General features: G+C 38.6%; 1 protein-coding gene across 1 annotated transcript in view; it reads right to left on the bottom strand.

Annotated features, from left to right (window-relative positions):
- MYO3A (myosin IIIA) overlaps window positions 1-20037 on the bottom strand; it is a 92768-nt gene that overhangs the window by 59985 nt on the left and 12746 nt on the right. The window contains exons 3-12 of the mRNA XM_060684219.2: window positions 14031-14127; window positions 12580-12696; window positions 11945-12049; window positions 11529-11612; window positions 10820-11022; window positions 9291-9389; window positions 9014-9128; window positions 6282-6408; window positions 4937-5147; window positions 4265-4412 (exon numbers count right to left, since the gene is read on the bottom strand). Of these exons, the coding sequence (XP_060540202.2) occupies window positions 4265-4412; window positions 4937-5147; window positions 6282-6408; window positions 9014-9128; window positions 9291-9389; window positions 10820-11022; window positions 11529-11612; window positions 11945-12049; window positions 12580-12696; window positions 14031-14127 (1306 nt within the window). The remainder of the gene's footprint in view (window positions 1-4264; window positions 4413-4936; window positions 5148-6281; window positions 6409-9013; window positions 9129-9290; window positions 9390-10819; window positions 11023-11528; window positions 11613-11944; window positions 12050-12579; window positions 12697-14030; window positions 14128-20037) is intronic.

Here is a 20037-nt window from a genome sequence, read left to right as displayed (position 1 = left end):
TTATTATAAAGCTGTAAGGAATCTAATTTTGTTCCAATTTAAATGGTAAGTTTATAAAATATGAACTGAAAAGACGATGTGGACATGGGGTATTAAATCTTTAGCTAATAAAGCATCAGTTGACTTTCTCAACTGGAAGACAGTTGAGGTTCCTCATTTGGAATGAACTTGAAATCTGATAGAACAGAGTAGCACAGAAACCAACTAAAGCCCTCAAAACATCTTAAGCAAACTAAGATGCAGCAGCCTAAGAGAAAAAAAAAAGCACTAGTCATGTACAACATAAATTATTAAGGACAACAGCAGCCATTATATAGAATAGATAGGCAGGAGACTTGCAGAGTACATCTAGAATCACCAGCTAGCAGTCAGAGACACATTTAAAACTTCCACATTCCAAGTTTACTCAGAATCCAATTCAGTGATGGATTTTAATGACACTTCTTTCTCTAGGATAGAGGAATTTGGTAAATTTGGTTTGCATGACAAACAAGTATTGCATTACAAATGCTATGTTCCTGGCATTTGGCATCAGGGGTGGTTCTACTTACCTTTACTACTGGTTTGCAATGGGGCCGTGCGCATGCGCTCGCTTCGCTTGCGCATATGTGCACTCTTCTGCACGTGCACAGAAGCATTTTGATGATGTCAGGGTCAGTGGGCAGAGCCTCCTGCCGGTTTTACTACCGGTTCTATAGAACTGGTGCAAACCGGGGGCAACCCATCACTGCTTGGCATATTCCATTCAGAAATAAAAACGGTTGCCCAGCCCTTTCCAAAGAATTAAGGGAAAACTCATTAAAAAGAATGTTAGAATAATCCTAACTGGATCAGGTCAAATTTTCATTCAGAATTTTGTTTCTTACACCAAATATCTCTGAGATGCTTCTAAGCTGGAGATGTGACATTTCCTCCTACCATAGTTGTTTCCCTACAATTTATATCTGGAGGTATCCTGCACCCAATATAGAGGTAACATTGAGTCTTCAAGACTATTTGACCTTCGGTTATAAATCTCTCTTCCGTGAATTTATCCTATTTATCCTTTTTAAAGTCATCCAATTTAGTAGTTCTCAAAACATATTGTGACAATGAATTCCATGAATGAATTCCATAGATCACTTATGTACTCTATGGAGAAGATGAGACTTGAAATCCAATAGAAAAGAGTAGCATACAAACCAACTAAAACCTTCCAAAACATCTTAAGTAAACCTAAGACTAGGCAAGGCTGGCCTTCAAAGCGTATCAAGAATAACTCCAAACTGTTCAGAATGGCACAGGAAAAAATTAAGTCTGGTGCCAAAGATCAAATTGACAAATTGTCCCAAAACTTGGCATTTCTCTATAAACTTTCTATTCCTGTTTTCTGCTTTCATGACTTTCTCACTCCCCAGTTTCAACCAGTCATGTACTTGCTTCTACTTATTCTTTTTGAACTGCTCTTGGGAAGACCACAAGAGTCTAGGCCTCAGACCTTATTATTACCAAAACCTCACTGGAAATGTAAGAGAAAAGAATGAGATGAAGCAGTGGTGGAATTCAATTTTTTTTACTATTGGTTCTGTGGGTGTGGCTTGGTGGGCGTGGCAGGGGAAGGATACTGCAAAAATCCCCATTCCGTCCCCACTCCTGGGGGAAGGATATTGCAAAATCTCCATTCCCACCCCACTCTGGGGCCAGCCAGAGGTGGTATTTGCCAGTTCTCCGAACTACTCAAAATGTCTGCTACCAGTTCTCCAGGTCCTGTCAGAACCTGTTTTTTTTTTTTTTTAATTTGATTTATATGCCGCCCTTCTCTGAAGACTCAGGGCGGCTTACAATGTGCTCAGCAATAGCCTTCATCCTTTTGTATATTTATACAAAGTCAGCTTATTGCCCCCACAACTGGGTCCTCAATTTACCTACCTTAGAAAGGATGGAAGGCTGAGTCAACCTTGAGCCTTGGCGAGATTCGAACCCTGCAGTAATTGCAGGCAGCTGGTCTTAATAACCAGCTTAATAACAGGGTGCCTTAAACCCCTGTACTACCAAGGCTCTTTTGAATAGCATCCTTGAAGCAAAGGACATGTACTGGAAAAACAAAATAGTAGCCATGCCATTTGTGCTTTCTGAGAGAGAAGTAAGAAAATCCAGGAGTCCTGGTCCCTGCACATCAAGCCATATTCCTGACATAGCACAGCAGAAGGAATTTGGAGGAAGTTTGTATCTAATAATATGCTCATGGAGCAAGTCCTCAATGAGAAATTGGTAATATATTCTTGAATTCAGGAGAGGGACAGAGCAGCACTTGTTTGCCTCCTATTTCAAACTGTGGATCCCTAAGAAGAATTACAAAGCTGTCATTGAAATTACTGGGTAACAACACTCAACTTAAGGGCCGAAAATGCATTGTAACATTTTTTCTACACTATGAATAAATCAGCTGCATCCATTTGGGGTTTCTGTAACATTTGTTCTTTCTCTCCAATGAAGAAAGCAAATATTCCAAAGCAAATATCCCAAACACTGTTTTAATGCTCACAGCTGAATGTTCTTCTTTCATAAACTCCACAAGTCTGTTTACTGACCCATCAAGTTTACCCATTTTCAGTAATTGTACCATTTTGTTTTATCTCCATCTTAAAAATCAAATACATTCTACTATTATTTTAAATTATCCATCTTTCACAGTAGTGGGTTCCACTTACCTTCGCTACAGGTTCAGAACTGGGAGCGCATGCACTCTTGCTTCGTTCATGCGCAGCGCTTCTGTGTATGCACAGAGCATCCGTGATGACGTCCAGGAGGGTGGGTGGAGCTTCCTGCCCAGGGGTGAGTTCTACTTACCTTTACTACTGGTTTGCAATGGACACATGTGCAGATTGCCTATGACGACATCCAGAGCGGTGGGCGGAGCCTCCCACTGGTTTTACTACCAGTTCTTGCAAACAGGTCTGAACCGGGGCACTGCTCCCACCCCCTCCACTACCGGTTTGCAGCAAACCAGTAGAAACCCACCACTGATCTTTCAAATTAACATGGGATATTTCCTACATGAAATAAAACTGCAAATTCCTACTCCCAATTGGATTCATAGTTAATATGCTTGCTGGCAAATTAATAACACAGTCGCTTTTATATAAAGAATTGCTCAGTGTGCTGTCCATTTTTATTTTTATTTTTGCTCTTGAACCATAAATTATACTGTACGCTTTATTCCACATCAAAACAAAATTGTATTTGCACCAAACCTATTATCACTTCATTCTGTTGCCTGGATACTCTAAATGAGAAGCTTAATGCATTTTCAGATGGACATTTAACTTGTGGAAAGTAATCAAACAATTGTGCACAGAACACACACACAAACACATACCCTTCTTCCAATTCTACTTTTTTTTTCCTCTTCAAGGAAGCCAAGATTACCTTTGCTAGATAAAAATATATGAATTCAGAAATTATCAAGTTCTTTCTTTCAGTTTCTTTCTCTGCCTGCTTACACTACAAAATTTGCACAATTGCTTCTTAATGAGAAACAGTCTGTGCTCCTCATATACTGACCATCCCACTTTTTCCACATTCTGAGCCACATGTTGCTGATCAGTGGTGGGTTGCTCCCGGTTCGGTCCGGTTCTATAGAACCGGTAGTAAAACCGGCAGGAGGCTCCGCCCACCCGCTACGATGTCATCATGGATGATCTGCGTATGTGCAAAAGCACTCGTGTGCTCCCATTGCGAACCGGTAGTAAAGGTAAGTAGAACCCACCCCTGTTGCTGATAGCATATTCAGGTTATAGCATGTTCAGCACATCTGGCTCAACATACTTTAACCTCAGCATGGTTTTGGCCTGGGCATGTGTAGGCCCCTTTCTCTCATTTGCTGCATGAGTGACAGATTGGAAGCTTCATTGTTCCTGATTGGTTCCTCAATAGTAAATGAAAACTATTCATCTCGACATCCCTGTTGAGATCTTCTCTTCTTTATATGCTTTTAAAAAGCAGCCCTACCCTCCTACCTTTTCATCTAGTTTTTAGCAAATGTTTCTGCTTTGTTTCTTTTTCTGCTATTTTGAAACTGAAAAGTTGTTTTTGTTTTTAAAGCTCATCTGGCTTACGACAACCATGTCCCAACCTTCATTTGGATATGGAAAATATCCAGTGGTCCCTCAACTAAAATTTTCCTCAGCAGCATGAACTGAGTTTCCAAGTCCTTCAATAGCTCCTAGAACATCACAAATGGAGAAAAGTATATTTGTATGCATATGCATGTAAGCATGCCTACCTGTTCCCATGCAAAGATATTTTGATTGAAGTAAAACTGAATCTGTTCGTTGGCAATATTGATACAGAGCTGCTCAAAAGAATTTTTTTTGAAGTTTTCAAAACCAAAGATATCAAGAATTCCAATGTTTAGTCCTTTATCGCTTCCACTGAAAATACAAAAGCTTTGTATTACATTCCAGTCTCATTTAGTTGTTTCATTTCAACTTCACAAAAAGATCTTTAAAATGCTTAGGAATTATGCTAGGCAGAAATTGGTAGAGTCTAATGTCCAGAATTCTGGAACGGCTGTTTATCAAATGCTAAATATCCCAACTGCACGAATTAATTTCTGAAAACAAAGGGACAACAGAAACAATTGTTCTGTTGTCAGAGCTCTTGGACAAAGCATATATGACACATAAATATTTGTATATCATGTGAGAAACTTGTATTGTTTTCCATTTTTGTTTTGGGTTTTATTTATTTAAACAAAATAAATAGAAAAGAAAAAAGAAGGAAAAAAATATTAAGAATATGCATATACTTAATATTTTTTATATAAATACACTGAAATTTTTGAAAGCTCTGAATGGAAGAAAATGACTATGCCTGTCCCCTTTATAAGACATTCCATACTGATCTTCAATTCATAAAGTCATCTCAATTCACAGAGAGGTGGAGGGAATCTTACCTTAAACCTATAGTTGGTTTGAGCAGGATGTTAATATGATTGACTATCCAACTAAAGAGCCACCCATACAATGCTTTGGCTGTAGCGTCTCTCACATCAATAGCTTTTTCCATTGTGTTGGGTCGTATAATTGTTTCCCCTCGGGTAACCACACAATGAGAGGTTAGGGCTTCTTGCAACTTATTTGCTTGGATAAATAACAAGGAAGCAGCTAGAAATCAAATAAATTGTGTTATTTTCATATTTCCATAGATGTGTTCAGAAAGTTCAGGCCTGTTACTTAGTTTTGTATAAGTACTTTTTCTAAAGCACTCTTCAGTAAACACAAGTAAACTTGTGCTTCCTATTTTTATTCAATATTATAAGGAAGGGAGTTTTTCAAATGAAAGGAAGAAAATTGCCCCACAGAAAGTACAAAGAAATATGAATAAATAATAAACAGAATAAAATTACCCAATATGTTAACAACAAATTTCGTTCCCTGGAATACTAATTTTTATATAGCCAAAAGACACTCTCCACCCCACATGAGAAAGGTCTCAGCAAGACATTAAGATCTGCAGAAATAGAAAAATATTTTAACCGAATGAGGACTGAGTATGTCCTTTTTGACATAACCTTTTTTTCCCCTTTTGGCTTGTCTTCCCTCATTTTTAACACTTCTTTTTCCCTAAGCAGAAAACTGCAATGAAAGAATTACACTACTTATTAAAATGTCTGGAGTAATTGCCTGCTACTTTCAGCCCTGGGTTTACAGCTTGCCTAATCTACATCAAATCTTTTATGGTTTCACAATGCAATGCCATGCAAGCTTTTCACTAGGATTTGAAGCTTTCTCTTAAGTATACATGACACTGTAGACTTTTCCCTTTTTTTCTAAATGGCTACACTAATGTTATTAGACATAGTATCTCAACAGAAAACATTGAGGTTGAATGTCATCAGGGGAAACCTCATTACACTTGTAGACATCCACAAGGTTAATGTGGCCAAACCGGGCTCCCATTTGTTGACAAGGTCAATAAGATTGGATTTAGGTCTTGAAGAATTTTATCAATAGTATTCTGCTATGTTCATATTGCTTCAGATTTCGTAATGTACAAGACAGCTGAATAAGGCCGTAATCCTATATGTCAGATATAAGAAACTGGCATTCTCCAGATGCTTTTGCTTCAAATGCTGCAATCTCTGAACACTGATCATTTTGGCAAAGATCATAATAGTTAAAGATGAAAATATTTGGAGGTTCCAAATTACAATGCGTGATATGCAGTCTTCCCTGAAAGCAAGCCCTACAAGCAAGACACACATTGCCGATCTATTTTAAAAAATAAGAATAACTCACAATTCTCCAGAGGCATTGGACTGGAAATTACGCTCTTGTCAATCATGTACTCGGTTACCTCTGATGAAAATTCAATGTTACCCACATTTAAAATGGCAGCAAGTACACAGTATACACACTCTAGTTCCTGAAAAATAAGTGTACAAAAGCATTCCAATTCAGTCTTAAAACAGGCAGAACAGAGAACGATCAGTTAATATTGATTTTGCGCTTAATGAAAAATCAGCCTTCTCTAATAGCTGCATCTCTTTCACTTCACCTTAATCTTAACCACATGGATGACATTGGAATATTAAAAATGTAGGGTTATCCAGGTAAACCTTCAGAGTTAAAGGAATTAGGATGACTTTTTGACAGATCTCTTTCTTAGTCCTCCCTTTATGTTGGACTGAAATTCCCACCCTGGCTTCTTCTGGCTATTTTGAACTTCAATGTAATTCTGAACCTTGCCATTACTCATGCTTATAATAATACACCTCATTTAGTTGATTTGTATGAAATAAACCCACAGAAGAAAATTGACTTCAGTCTCTCTCTCTCTTATTTTGTAATTGGATTTTTGTTTACTGAAAGCTAGTTCTTGATGCTGCAACAGTAAATGACAAGTAGAGGAGAAAGTTATTTGTTTTTTTAAAATTACATGTAAATCTTAATCTAGCCCAAGTTTGCATCCTGCCTAAGTACAACTTCTAAGCATAATAATGTGTTTGGTTATACCTTATCATGGGAATCCAATGTATAATGTATTTTGCCTTTTTTTTTTTGCACTATGCAATATACAGTAGGTGTTTAACTAAAATAGCCATTTAGCCATTGTATTTATTTTCTAAATTATTGCAGGATTGACTGAAATTATTACGCCAATTTTGGTCATCTCACAGTAACATATATATTGCAGCTGAAATCTTGGGGTAGTCTCCTATTACATTAAATATGGGTCAATCTAATTTGTATGGCATAAATGCCATTTATTTCCAGCATCACTCCCCCTGCCTCCAACCCCCCACTTTTAATTGGGTTTGCCACATAACTTTTAGTCTGATTTTATGCTGCAAAGTGACATCTAGCCTTCAAATGTATTTATTAGTGGAACACACTGCTTCCCTGTGAAAAACAAAATGTTTTCTTTAAATAGTCAGATTAGTATGTCTGTTGTAATCCATGTTGGAAGTTTTCTAAACACAGTAGAATTTTGGATTTGACGGTTACATTTTTGCAGATGTTACCTTTCTGGTACTGGGCATTTCTGTTTATTTTCACCTAGTTAAAGTAGGGCTGTCAATGGAGACATAATATTTGTAAATATCTTAAAAATTCAAGGGGATTTTGTAAATGGGAAAATAAAAACAGAATCTGAAATGTTCTGTTAAGGCATACTCATCCCACCTTCTTATTTTTTCAAAACTAATGTGAATTGATGCTGAAGTAAAATAATTAGAACTATGGTAGTACAATTACTGTATATAATTCTAAATTCTTGCGGCAACTATTTGATAAATAAAGGTTAGCTTAAACACTATGAGAAAATTAAGAGTCTGAAAAGATACTTATTGATTTTTTGAGATTTTGTATTGCACCCAAAAGATTTCAACAATGATAAATATAATTAGACCAAAAAAAAGTCAAGTCGAGTTGATTTTATATCTGCTTACAACTCTAGGATTTATTTATTTAGGTCCCACTTTCATGTTTCATAAAGAAGTCTCATCCTCTTCATTACCTTTCTACTTAAGAGCCTGTTTGATCTGGAAGAAGCTAGTGATCAAGTATCTTCAACTATCATGCTTGCAATATTTATTACTCAGTTGTTCTTTTTTTCTTTTCTTGGTTTAATGGTGGGTAAGTGAGTAAGAGATCACAAAAAGAGATACACGAACACGGATTCCCTGTGTATTCAACTCTTAACTCTTGGGATAACTTTTGTTCATGAGCCATGTGTCAATATTTATCTCCTAAGCATAGATGGTCTTAGAAAACTATAAAAGTTCCAACATCCTTGAAAAGGCATGATCAGGGAAGGTTTTATGTGTTTTATCAATCAAAAATCAAATGTGTTTTATTCAGTAACCCCAGAATATTTTCGAGATCAATAAGCAAAATTCTATAATCTTCTTCCTTCTTGATATACTGGTTGAAATTTCTAAAATTCAAAATAACCCAGCCAAATAATGCATGCCAAAAAATGGATACAAGGCCTGGAATTCAGAAATATCAATATTGTGGTTAAATAGTGGTTAAGGCACTAGGCTAGAAACCAGGAAAGTGAGTTCTAGTCCCACCTTAGGTAAGAAAATTCTTTTTCAACAGGTTTGTTGTAGTGATGGAAAAGAAAGGAGGGAGGAATATTGTATGGGTTTGCCACCTTGAGTTATTGATAAAAATAACAAAGGCATGATAGGTAAAGATTTCCTGCCCAATAGTTTCTGACTCTAGGGGTAGCACTCATCTCCATTTCTTAGCCGAGGCAGCTAGAAGTATTGTTTACTTCTTGATTGCTGGTTTAATTATAATCTTGGAATTAATCTATGCACATTTGGGTTGCTGATGAGGAGGTGTTTTGTCATTTTGCTCCCTTTTTGGTTTGTTGATTGTCTCCTTTACACAGTATGTAGATATTATTTATATCTATGTGTCTATTGATGGCTAATTTGTCAGAATATCAGCCTTATTTCCAGCTAATTAAATATTTTTTGTTAAATAATCCAATTAAATATTTCCAGCCAATTACCTACCTCCATTGTAAAGCCAATCACTTTGAAGCACTGCTCAATCGATGCAAATTTGGATTTATAAAAAGTATTGTTCAGGACCTCTTGCACTGGTGTCAGAAGTTCATTTTGTAGATAACTAATTAAATGGTGGGGAAAAAAGTGAAATTTTTCACACGGAAAATCAATACAAGGCATGTTAGGGTTTTTTCAGTTTAAATTAACTTCAAAAAAATTGTTTGAGAATTTAAGGAACTATTAGAGCAAGAAAATACAAAGGTTTTTGTTTTGTTTTTTTTACCTTGGGAGTTCATTTTCTGGCAATTTATAATGAGCTAATCTATTCTTTTCTGCCAATCCAGCAAAGATGTAATAGAAAATATGAAAATTCTTCTCCCCACTGAAACAAAGCAAGCAAACAAATTACTGTGCTGTAGCTGCTAAAATAAAACCTAAGAATTCCTATTTTATCTGTTTGTTCCTCTTTTGAAATTCATATTGCATTTTAAACATTTAAACTCTTTCTAAACATTAAGATTTATTTTCATACTTTAGGAAGGGATTAAAGCAAAGTGTTTACACGCAGATAAAATATAAGAACAGACCTGATCTGGAAGCAGATTAAAATTGAGAAAAATAATCTCTTGCCTAGTTTATACACTTGTTAAATTTGTAACACTATTTATATGTTACACTTGCATGTTTTAGTGATCTCCTTTAGCATGTTTAACAAAAAAAACATGTGAATCAGGCAGTTTAGGGTGAATGGTTGATCACCCTTGCCTGCTATTTAAGCCCATCCCACATTTATCAATTTACTCATGATTGTACTTAGATAGAGTGTATACAAGTCATATGCATCAGAGATGGTATTCAGCCGGTTCGCATTGGTTCATGCGAACCATTGACGGAAATTTGGCCAAGGCCGCTGAACCGGTAGCGATGGCCAACTGGCCATGCCCCTAAACTGGTGCCCCAGTTGCCATTCGCTCACTCTGCCCGCTATGTTTGTCGCCGCCATGTTCTTTGCACACATGCATCCCATTGCCTTGCAAGTCCAATGGGATGCGCATGTGTGAAGAACATGGCAGTGACTGCAGAAGCTTTTTCGGTGACCTCCGGTACTTTTCGGCGGCCTGCGGCCAGCTGTCACAGCCACAAAGCAACTCTCAAAGAGGTTTCTTTGCCAGCTGCTTTCCAGCAGCGGCGGCTGGCTGGGGGCCACCAAAAACTGTGGTCAGCTTGCCTTCCGGACTCTGGACCAGCTGCGGAAGGTAAGCAGCCTGAACAAAGAGGCGGGGGGGGAGGAAGCAGGGCTAGGGCTGGGACTGTTAAAGGAGGGGAAATGGGGATGACTGGCGAAGGGATGGTGGTGGTAGAGAGGTGGAGATTCCAAAAAATTTCCTACCTTTTCCTGTGGGCATGGCTAGATGGAGGGGTCATGTGATTGAGTGGGCATGGGCATGAGTGATGTCAAGTTGGCCATGCACACTCAGTCACATGCCCCCCACCTAGCCACGCCCACCAAACCAGTAGTTAAAATTTTTGAAACCCAACTCTGATATGCATGTTTATTAGATCATATAAAATATAGGATATGAATACATAGTTCATATATTATATTAATGCAAGTCATGTCAAGGTTTTGTGCAAATGCTGTATCTAATCCCACCCCATGTCCATACCATTTATCTAATCCCACCCCATGTCCATACCATTTGAATTCATCTCTATGAAATAAAGAAATAAAATGCTTTTATTTGAACCAAAACTTTATTCTAAATATCCCTGTTTTCCTTTTGGGTAAAATGTTCTTTTCCTTTCACTTACCCAGCTTGACATATGACTCTAGACTTTTCTAGAAGATATTCTGAAATCTGAGCGCTTACAACAGTTCCTTTAGAAGTGAATTTCATTTCCAGATATTTCCCAAATCTGCTAGAATTATCATTAATAATAGTGGCTGCATTTCCAAAGGCTTCCAAGAGATTGTTGATTTGAATAATTTTTCCTTGAAGAGTCTTGTTATTAGCCTAAGTAAACATTTTAAAAATTAGAAACCATTTAAAAACTCATCTTCTTAGGTTATATACAAAATACATGCTTTACCAACAGAAGAAAATATTTGTAGTCCAGGTTGAATTGTGGAGTCCTTGGTGGTCTCTGAGCTTGATTGTTTTCTTGCAGATGTTTACCCAAACTAGGTAATATCTTTAGTGTTAGAAGGGAGTGTCGTTCGTTTTTTTCTAATATAGAAAACTTTTTTGGCGAATTTTATTTAATTACCATTATACCACAAATAACTGGTATGTAATTGTCAGTTTAATTGTGATAGCTTAGATAATTGTGGGCTCACATTTTAATTCCCCGATGGGAACACATTTATTTGAACCCATCTCCACCCAATACAGGCTTTGACAAATAGCCTGTATAAGAGTTCCTAATTTCCCAGCCTACTAAAGAATAAGTCGAGATCATTTGGCATAGAAACTGTTTGAGAGATAAATTGACCCCTTAAAGTTTTTAAAATCTGTCTTACCTTTCCAAGGATTGTCAACTGTTGAACTAGAAGATGAGAACTTTGAGTCTTCCCAGCTCCACTTTCTCCAGAAATGACAATACACTGAAATTAAGAGTCAGGCATATTTTATAATTAATGTTCTATGCAATCAAAATGGGCATTCATTTTGGCCTTGGAATTAGGGATCTGTAGTGATTTGGCTCAAAAGCAAATGATGAATGAATGAATGAATGAATGAATGTTTGCCTTGGAGAGGGATTGGGCAGAGGTTGCATGATGCCTATGCCAGCGTTTCTTAATCTTGGCATCTTTAAGAACTCCCAGAATTGCTTCAAATCTTAAAGTTGCCAGAGCTGAAAAACACTTTTTTCAACATTCTTTTTCTGCTTTGGATTTAATTGCTGCACATTTCTACTTAGAATTATTAGCATTACCCGATCTGACCCATAGGTGACCATTGATTGATATGCAGTATCAGCCATAGCAAAAATATGTGGAGGATTGCGAGTCCTTTTGGCCCCCATGTACAATCTGGAATGCTGATAGAAAGAAAAGATAAATATTATGTATTCTATTGGTTAAAAGAAACCTGATAAATCAAAATACTATTACAATGAGAAATATTTGCTACAACATGTCACATTTTTAATAGCCTGACTCCCGGGATAAAGCATTTCTCAATTTAATTTCTCAATTTGTCGTTTCCAGTTTTGAGTGGCAATGAGTATCAATACTAATACATTAACTAATCTGAAACACTAATTTGTTTAATTATAACACTCAGATTTTCTGTTTTATTTTCTCTGTGTCCTCTTCAACTATTACTATAGTGAAGAATAGAAAATGACACAGATATAACTTGGCAAGTTCAACCTCTTTTTAATTCCGTTCTTGCTTCCAACAAACTAAGCAAACACCCCAAGGAAATTTCTGTGGACATGGAAACAAGTCATGACCCCTGCAATGTATAGTAAGCAAAAAGCATTTCCCTTTAAGATGCTTCACTGCTCAGTGCCCAAATTCTGACCTTTCCAAATTCCCTTCAAAATAACTAATCTAATTTTCCCACCTTTGTAGAGTAAAGATCTAAATTCCGAAAAGGGTTTACTGCAATGAGGATATCTCCCACATAAGTGTAGATCTGACCTCGGGCGTAGCTCTTCTCGAGTTGCTCTGTTATTGTATTCTGTTTGAAATTGAGAGAAAGAGGAAGAAAAATCCTAGTTACATTTCTTTTTTAAAAAGGAGTACCTATACTGAAGAGAGATTAAGAAGAAGATATATTAGATTTCTTTAACTATGATACCAATATTCTTAATTTTGAATTCTACCTGCATGATAACCTTTTGGATCCATAAGTCTTCATCATCAGCAACCCATCAGTAGAACAAAATGTCAAACAATGGCTCTGGGAGATTTCCAATTACCAAGCTTCTGATCTATCAATGAGATCTAACTCCGTACTTATTCAGATTCTCTGCTGTGGCAGTGGCTATCCGAAATCTTGGTTCTTTCCTAACTTATTATTTTGAAACATTTAATTTGAGATATCAGGGATTGAATCTTATGAGACATTTAGCATACAAACCTATGGATGATTCAAGTCAGACTACTATTCTTTAAGGACTCATATCTTATACTGCAATATGAAGTGAGAGTTGATCTTAGTATAACTTTACCACTATAAGATTTTTATGGCTCCAAATATTGGGAAAAGTTACTTTTTCCTCCTCTATTCTTTTTGGTGGGCAAACTTTAATCTCAGGGCTAAAATGACATCATAGATGCAGAAAATGTTCATCATATTTTTGTGTAGCCAATTAAAAGCTTTTTCCATGTTACCCCTGAGAATGTTGGACTCCTACAAATTTTTTTTATCCTTTATTTTTTTATCTTTTTATCCTTTATCCAGTTTATTTCATGAACTGGATTCTGGCTTTAGATGTGATTTATATAGTTGATTCAAAGCAATATTATCAAGCTTGAGACAGAGGGAGAAAACAAAACTTGGGGCTATGGATTGTGCTCATAATATCCAGCTACAGTGATGAATAGATATATTAATTTTATTTCTGTCAGTTTTTCATTTTTATCAATCTGTCAGATTCTGCCTCTTGAATTTTCTGTTGTTGCTTTTTAAATTCACAGTAATATATGGATTTTGATGTGCATGATTCCAAACATAGTTTTGGTTGCAATACTGTCTGATATAAATAGTACACTGATTTAATGAATACATGCATTTTTAAATAATGTACTGTTGTACATTTGAAGAAATACTATTGTATATTTGTTAATAGACAAATGAAGTTTATTAAAGTCACTTGTTTTGGTTTGTATATTAGTTCTAAGATTCAGTGACTCTCTTTCAATGCTGTCTAGCCTTAATCTAAGCACAGCAAAAAGCAGGTAGGCTTCAAAGAAAGACATACTGTAGAAAACAGTTAAGGGTGATTATTTGTTTAATGCATGCATATTATTGCAATTTAGAACATTCCTAACAAAATAAAAATATCTTACCTCATCTAATATTTCTAAGGTTGCTAAATCATCCACCTCCTGATTAGCAGTTCGAGACCTAGTCAAATTCTCTAATTTAGAACGAATATCTTCAATTCTGTAAGAAAACAAATATGGATAGATGTATTTGAGAGCATGAACAAAAGATTTTGAGTATTATTTTGACTTAGCTGCTTAGGAGTGCAAAAGTAAAGGAATACTCTGATAAACATAGATTTAGCTCTCCACATTCTTTACAAAGGTATTACTTTCATATGGACATAGAATTATGTTTAGCTTTTTTTTTTTAACATTTCAGGAGCAAGTGGTCCCATTTCAAGGAGCTGAATTAAGAGTTCAATCCCCACTTACTTTGGTTAATCAAATTTTATGTAGCTATAGCAGTTATATTTTACTTACTCTTATGGGCAGAATGTAGTGAGATGACCAATTATTTTTACTATAATTGATTGTTATAGAAAGTCTCCTATGACTCTTCTTATAGTTTACAGAGACACTGATATGGGTTGAGGTTACAAGGATTTAATATTTTTTTCTTAGAGTGAGGTTAGGATTATGCCACACTAAGCTGCTAGCCAAACAGGGCATTTTTTTTCTGCAACAATACCTCCCCCCCCCCCGAAGTTGCAGACAGTGATCATTATGGTCCACTGAACATATGTTATTATTCACAATTGTACATCATGTTCCCATACAAGAGTTCAGACATTTCTTAAAGCAGAACATAGATCTAAATCACTGCTGATCACGCATGACTAGCTAGTTTAGCTACACAACATCTTGTGTATTCACCTAGGATTTTCTTCCTTCAGAAATCTTATAACAATGTGCAAAAACCTATTGCCTTATTCTCAACAATGAATGAACAGATAATGTTGCTGACATTTGAAAACCAATATTAGTAGCATATTTATCTAGCCAGATAAAATTCTACACTGTTTTCTTCCAATCCTCCAGCATAACCAGTTAGGCGAGATTGGTTAAAACAAACTAATCTGATTCTCAAGGTATAACCTGACTAATTCTGTTTATAATAAAATATAATTCATCTAGAATATTCTAAGCATTTGCTCTCTGTTTGATGACTTATTTTCATACATGGCACTTAATTTTTTAGTACTGGGAGTTAAGACAATCAGGAATTTCAGGATCTGTAAGCTAGTCTGGGAAGCTAAACAATACCAAAAATCTTGTAAGAAGGCAAAGACATCTCAGCTCCACATTGTTTATACATTGATCTGCATCCTGCCTTTACTTGAGGAGCTCAAGGCAGCACAGATAATGTTCCTCCTGTTTTCCCCTACAAGAGCACTTTTATGAACTAGGTTGGGTCAAGAGACAGTGAGTGGTACAAAGTTGCCCAGAGAACTTCTGTGTCTAAGAATACACCAAAACCTTGGTCTCCCCCAGAGGTGGTATTCAGCAGGTTCTGACCAATTCTGGAGAACCGGTAGTGGAAATTTTGAGTAGTTCAGAGAACTGGTAAATACCACCTCTGACTGGCCCCACCGCCATCTATTCTCTGCCTTCTGAGTCCCAGCTGATCAGGAGAAAATGGAGATTTTACAGTATCCTTCCCCAGCCACACCCACAAGCCATGCCATGCCATGTGTCCACCAAGCCACACCCACAGAACCGGTAGTAAAAATTTTTGAATCTCACCACTGGTCTCCCCATTCCTAATCAGACACCTTTACCACTAATTTTGCTTAGTGCTTAGGGTTTTGAGATTAAGCAAGATTGCCTAGATCAGGAGTGTCAAACTCAATTTCATTGAGTGTCGCATCAGGGCTGTGGTTGACCTCAGGGTGCCAGGTGGGAGTGGCCAACTGGGTGAGTGTGGCCATCTGGATGCCATTCCCCAAACTGCTGGCATGTTTCCTCTTTGCATTGCGTCGACAGGGCCAATGCCACACTGGCCCAATTTCTCCTCTTCGCACTGGGTAGAACTGCAGGCCGGATCTGACCATATCACAGGCTGGATCTGGCCAGCGGGCCTTGAGTTTCACACCTCTGGCCTAGATGTTGTCAACGAGTTGGCATTAAACATAATCCTTGAATATTAAAATATCTTTTGGGAACCTCCACCAATGTTAATGCAAGGTGGCATCCTCCTAACAGCTCTGTGTCTTGTGCATGGCTTGAAGAGGAACGTTTGTGTTAAGCTGCAGGCATTTTGAGGAGCGCAAGCATTATTTGGCATTTAAAAAGATATGAAATGTTGAAGCAACTGGCTTGCCCAAGCAGTATGCGGATTCTGCCGACAGGGTGACATTGACCAAGTCAAGCATATGCGATACAAATGACAGCTGCAGGAGCTGGCAGATAATCTGTTCCCTTTCTGTTATTTTCCTTCAACCAAGGGAAGGACATAGACCTTGAATCAGCCTGTCATTTCCCATGTCTGCTGTTAACCACTGCATATAGCACCTTATTTTCACCACACAGTCGAACATGCAGCAATGTGTTGCCAGGGTGATATCACATTCAGCCTACAGGATTGAGCAGCTGCTGAATTAAGGGAGTGAGAAATCCAAGGAACAAGAGGATTACTCCTATTTTTTCTGCTATGTATATTATCTGGATTTTTTTTTTAGAACATCAGAGTTTTCTCTTCAAATATATTTATTTAATTTATAAATAATTCATTTACAAAAATGTGTGTACTGCCTGCTCATTGAATTTTAGGTAGCTTAAAGAAACCTAACCTAATTTTAGGCTAAATTTAGGTATTTCAGATGTTTTTATTGTTCTTGGGGCAGTCCAAGGGGAAGGAAACAACAAAAGTCTACACATCTGCACCATCAAAGCCTTGCCTTTTATATATATATATCCCCTGGCTCAAGCTGATGAAGAGAGGAGAACTTGTGACTCATAGGTTAATACAACTGCCTAACATGCAGGCAGCCCAAGTTCAAATCCAAGTAAGGGTATGGCTAGCTGATGACAGCTAAATAGCTTGGAATAGATCTATACTAGTCTCCCTTTATTTCTTTATCAGAGAAATATAAATTAGCTTTTTGGGACCCCCCACCCAAGATTCCTTGCGAGAGAAAGACTTGCTCTAAGGGAAGGAGGTTAGTGAATTTCTCAAGCCATGCCAGTAAATTTCTCAAAACCCAAAAATTTCTCATTAGACATTACCACCATATTCATAGGCCTAATCAACCAAATATTTGACAGTTTCTATTTCAATCTGCTCAATTACTATTGTCAGTTTTAGGAAAAGTCTTTGTTCCAGTATTTCCAAAGTGTGACAGTCAACTACTTTGAGACTGAACTGACAGCAGGAGCCAAACTATTTATTGTTCCAGCTCGTTTTCTATTCATTCCCAGCCACCTACCTCCTCCTATTTTACTCAAAGCAGAAGGAGGTCACTTTCAGCCCAAGTGTCAAAATGCACAAAAGGGATTTTTGATGGCTCCCAAAATAGCATGGAAAAAGCCCAGTCCTTGGTAAATGTGTGTCCTGTGTACAGAAATTAGAATATATATTTTTTTAATTTGATTTATATGCCGCCCTTCTCCGGAGACTCAGGGCGGCTTACAATGCATTAAGCAATAGCCTTCATCCTTTTGTATATTTATACAAAGTCAGCTTATTGCCCCCACAAACTGGGTCCTCATTTAATCTACCTTAGAAAGGATGGAAGGCTGAGTCAACCTTGAGCCTGGTAAGATTCGAACCTGCAGAAATTGCAGGCAGCTGTGTTAATAACAGGGTGCATTAAACCATTGTACTACCAAGGCTACTTATTTATCTGATAGGAAAAAAAATCCTAAACCAACTGAACAATCACTATTTATATTATAAAATAATTTATATGCAAGAGTAGAAAAATAAATCTTGGAGGTTATGATGGAGGTGTTATAAAATTGGGTCGTAACCCAGAGAAACCAAGAGGAACTGAAAGATGTTAAGTAGGTCAATCACCTCCAATTTGACACTTGATTGCAACTTGATTCAAGGATTTCCCACTAACATGTAATGTGTTATAGTCCTAACAGACTATAGAGCAGGCCACGTTGAGGATAACTGAGGCAAAATAATAATAATAATAATGGATCCAATTTTTGGTCAAGGACTCCTATTGTGGTTCTTGGTGGGAAGTAGGAATTCATTCTGTTGCCCTCATTTTGGGACAAAATGCTCCATATTTTCCCCATTGCTTGTTATGACATTCTGACTGAACTAAAGTACGGACACCTATTTCAATCCCCTTCCTGAAGATATGTATTTATAAATACAGTCCCGACTGTTCTAAATTAGCAAACCTAAATCTGCTCCAACTTTCCTGACTGTTATGTATTGATACTTTTAAGCGGGAGTTTCAAACCCGCCTATGTTTCTGATTGGCTGACAGTCCCTCCAGGATTGTATATAAGGAGGGCTGCAGCCTCTGAGTTTTTGCTGAAGTCTCACTGTAAATTAAAGAGCTGTTGTCACTTGCTTGGTTGTGCCTCTCGTTATTCCCAAACCACTTCATTGGCGACGAAGGTGGGATAGAGGTCACAAGAAGTGAACCAGTGAGACCACGAGCTTCAGCTAGGCGACGAGGCGAACTACAGGAGGCATACCGAACATGTCTGCCTACGTTCCGCCCAAGCCTTTTGATCCGACCCGCGAAAAATGGGTCTCGTACCTGACGAGGTTCGAATGCTCGCTCGAAGCCAGCAACATGCAAGGGCTCTCCGCTAATCGGAAGAGGGCCCTCTTCCTAAGCCACTGTGGACCGGACGTGTTCGAGATGGCAGAGTCACTGTGCGAGCCAACACCGGTCCAGACCGTTTCCTGGGACACCCTGATGGCCACGCTCTGGGCTCACTATGCTCCCGTGCCCTCCAAGTTTGTGCAACGATACCAACTCAGACAGCGTGTTCAGTGAGAGGGAGAACCGGTCAGCGCATACATGGCCAGCCTGAGAAAAGCCGCAACCCATTGCGACTATAGAGACTTGGACGATGCGTTGCTTGAGTAACTCATCTGTGGTGTCCGGGACATTAGGCTGCAACAGCGCCTGCTCGCCAAGCCTGATTTGACGCTTGCTGGAGCCCTAGACGAGGCCAGGGCTCATGAAGCCTCCACAAAAGCCGCAGAAACGCTGCAGCGTCCGCTGACCAGCAAAGACAACCCCAAGTCTGCCCCGGTGCACAGAGAAGACGCCGGATCCAGCTCGGAGTCCGAGTCGGATGAAGACGTCTTCCGAACGGAGCACCAGAGAAAGGACACAGGCAGCCCGCGGCGAAGCTGTCCCAGCTGTGGAGGGCACCATGATAGACTGTCCTGCAAATACAGGGAGGCTATCTGCAGGCGTTGCGAGAAAAAAGGGCACTTGGCGCGAGTCTGTAGAGCCATTCTGCCCAGAAAACACCAACCATGTGAGCGCTGCAGCCAACCAGAATCAACGCGCCAGAAACAACCAACGAGAGAAGGTGGCGCGAAAAAACGGCACGAATTTGAACCTCGAGATGGCCGCAGCATTCACATAGACCAGGCCAGCGCGGAAATCGAGGACAAAGTCAGCACGGTGGTCGAAATCAATGGCAAGCCATGCTCGATGGAGATCGACACCGGATCAGCTCTCTCCATAATGTCATGGGCGACCCTAAAGACCCTCCTGCCGTCGTTCCGGAAGGACCAGCTCTCCAAACAGCGACTGCGCATCCTAGACTACCAGGGGAACCGAGTCCCCCTTGAGGGCGTGGGCACGTTCCAAGTCACCTACGGAGACTACGAAAGAGACCTGCCACTGACCATCGTTACGAAGCAGCTTCCCAGCCTTCTCGGCATGGGGTGGTTCCGAGCCCTCGGCATGGGTTTCACCGGCATCCACCAGATGCTCAAGTCATCGTTAAAAGACAGTCTCCTGACCGAGTTCCAGGACGTTTTCGGGGACACGTTGGGCAAGTATGTGGGGACCCCTATCTCTCTTAATCTAGACCCCAACGTAGCCCAAATAAGACTCAAGGTGAGACGGGTGCCCTTTGCATTGAAACCAAAGATTGA

This window comes from Pantherophis guttatus, chromosome 4 (genome assembly GCF_059756535.1).
Source record: "Pantherophis guttatus breed Tessera chromosome 4, ASM5975653v1, whole genome shotgun sequence".
NCBI lineage: Eukaryota > Metazoa > Chordata > Lepidosauria > Squamata > Colubridae > Pantherophis > Pantherophis guttatus.
This window is presented reverse-complemented; position numbering and strand designations above follow the sequence as displayed.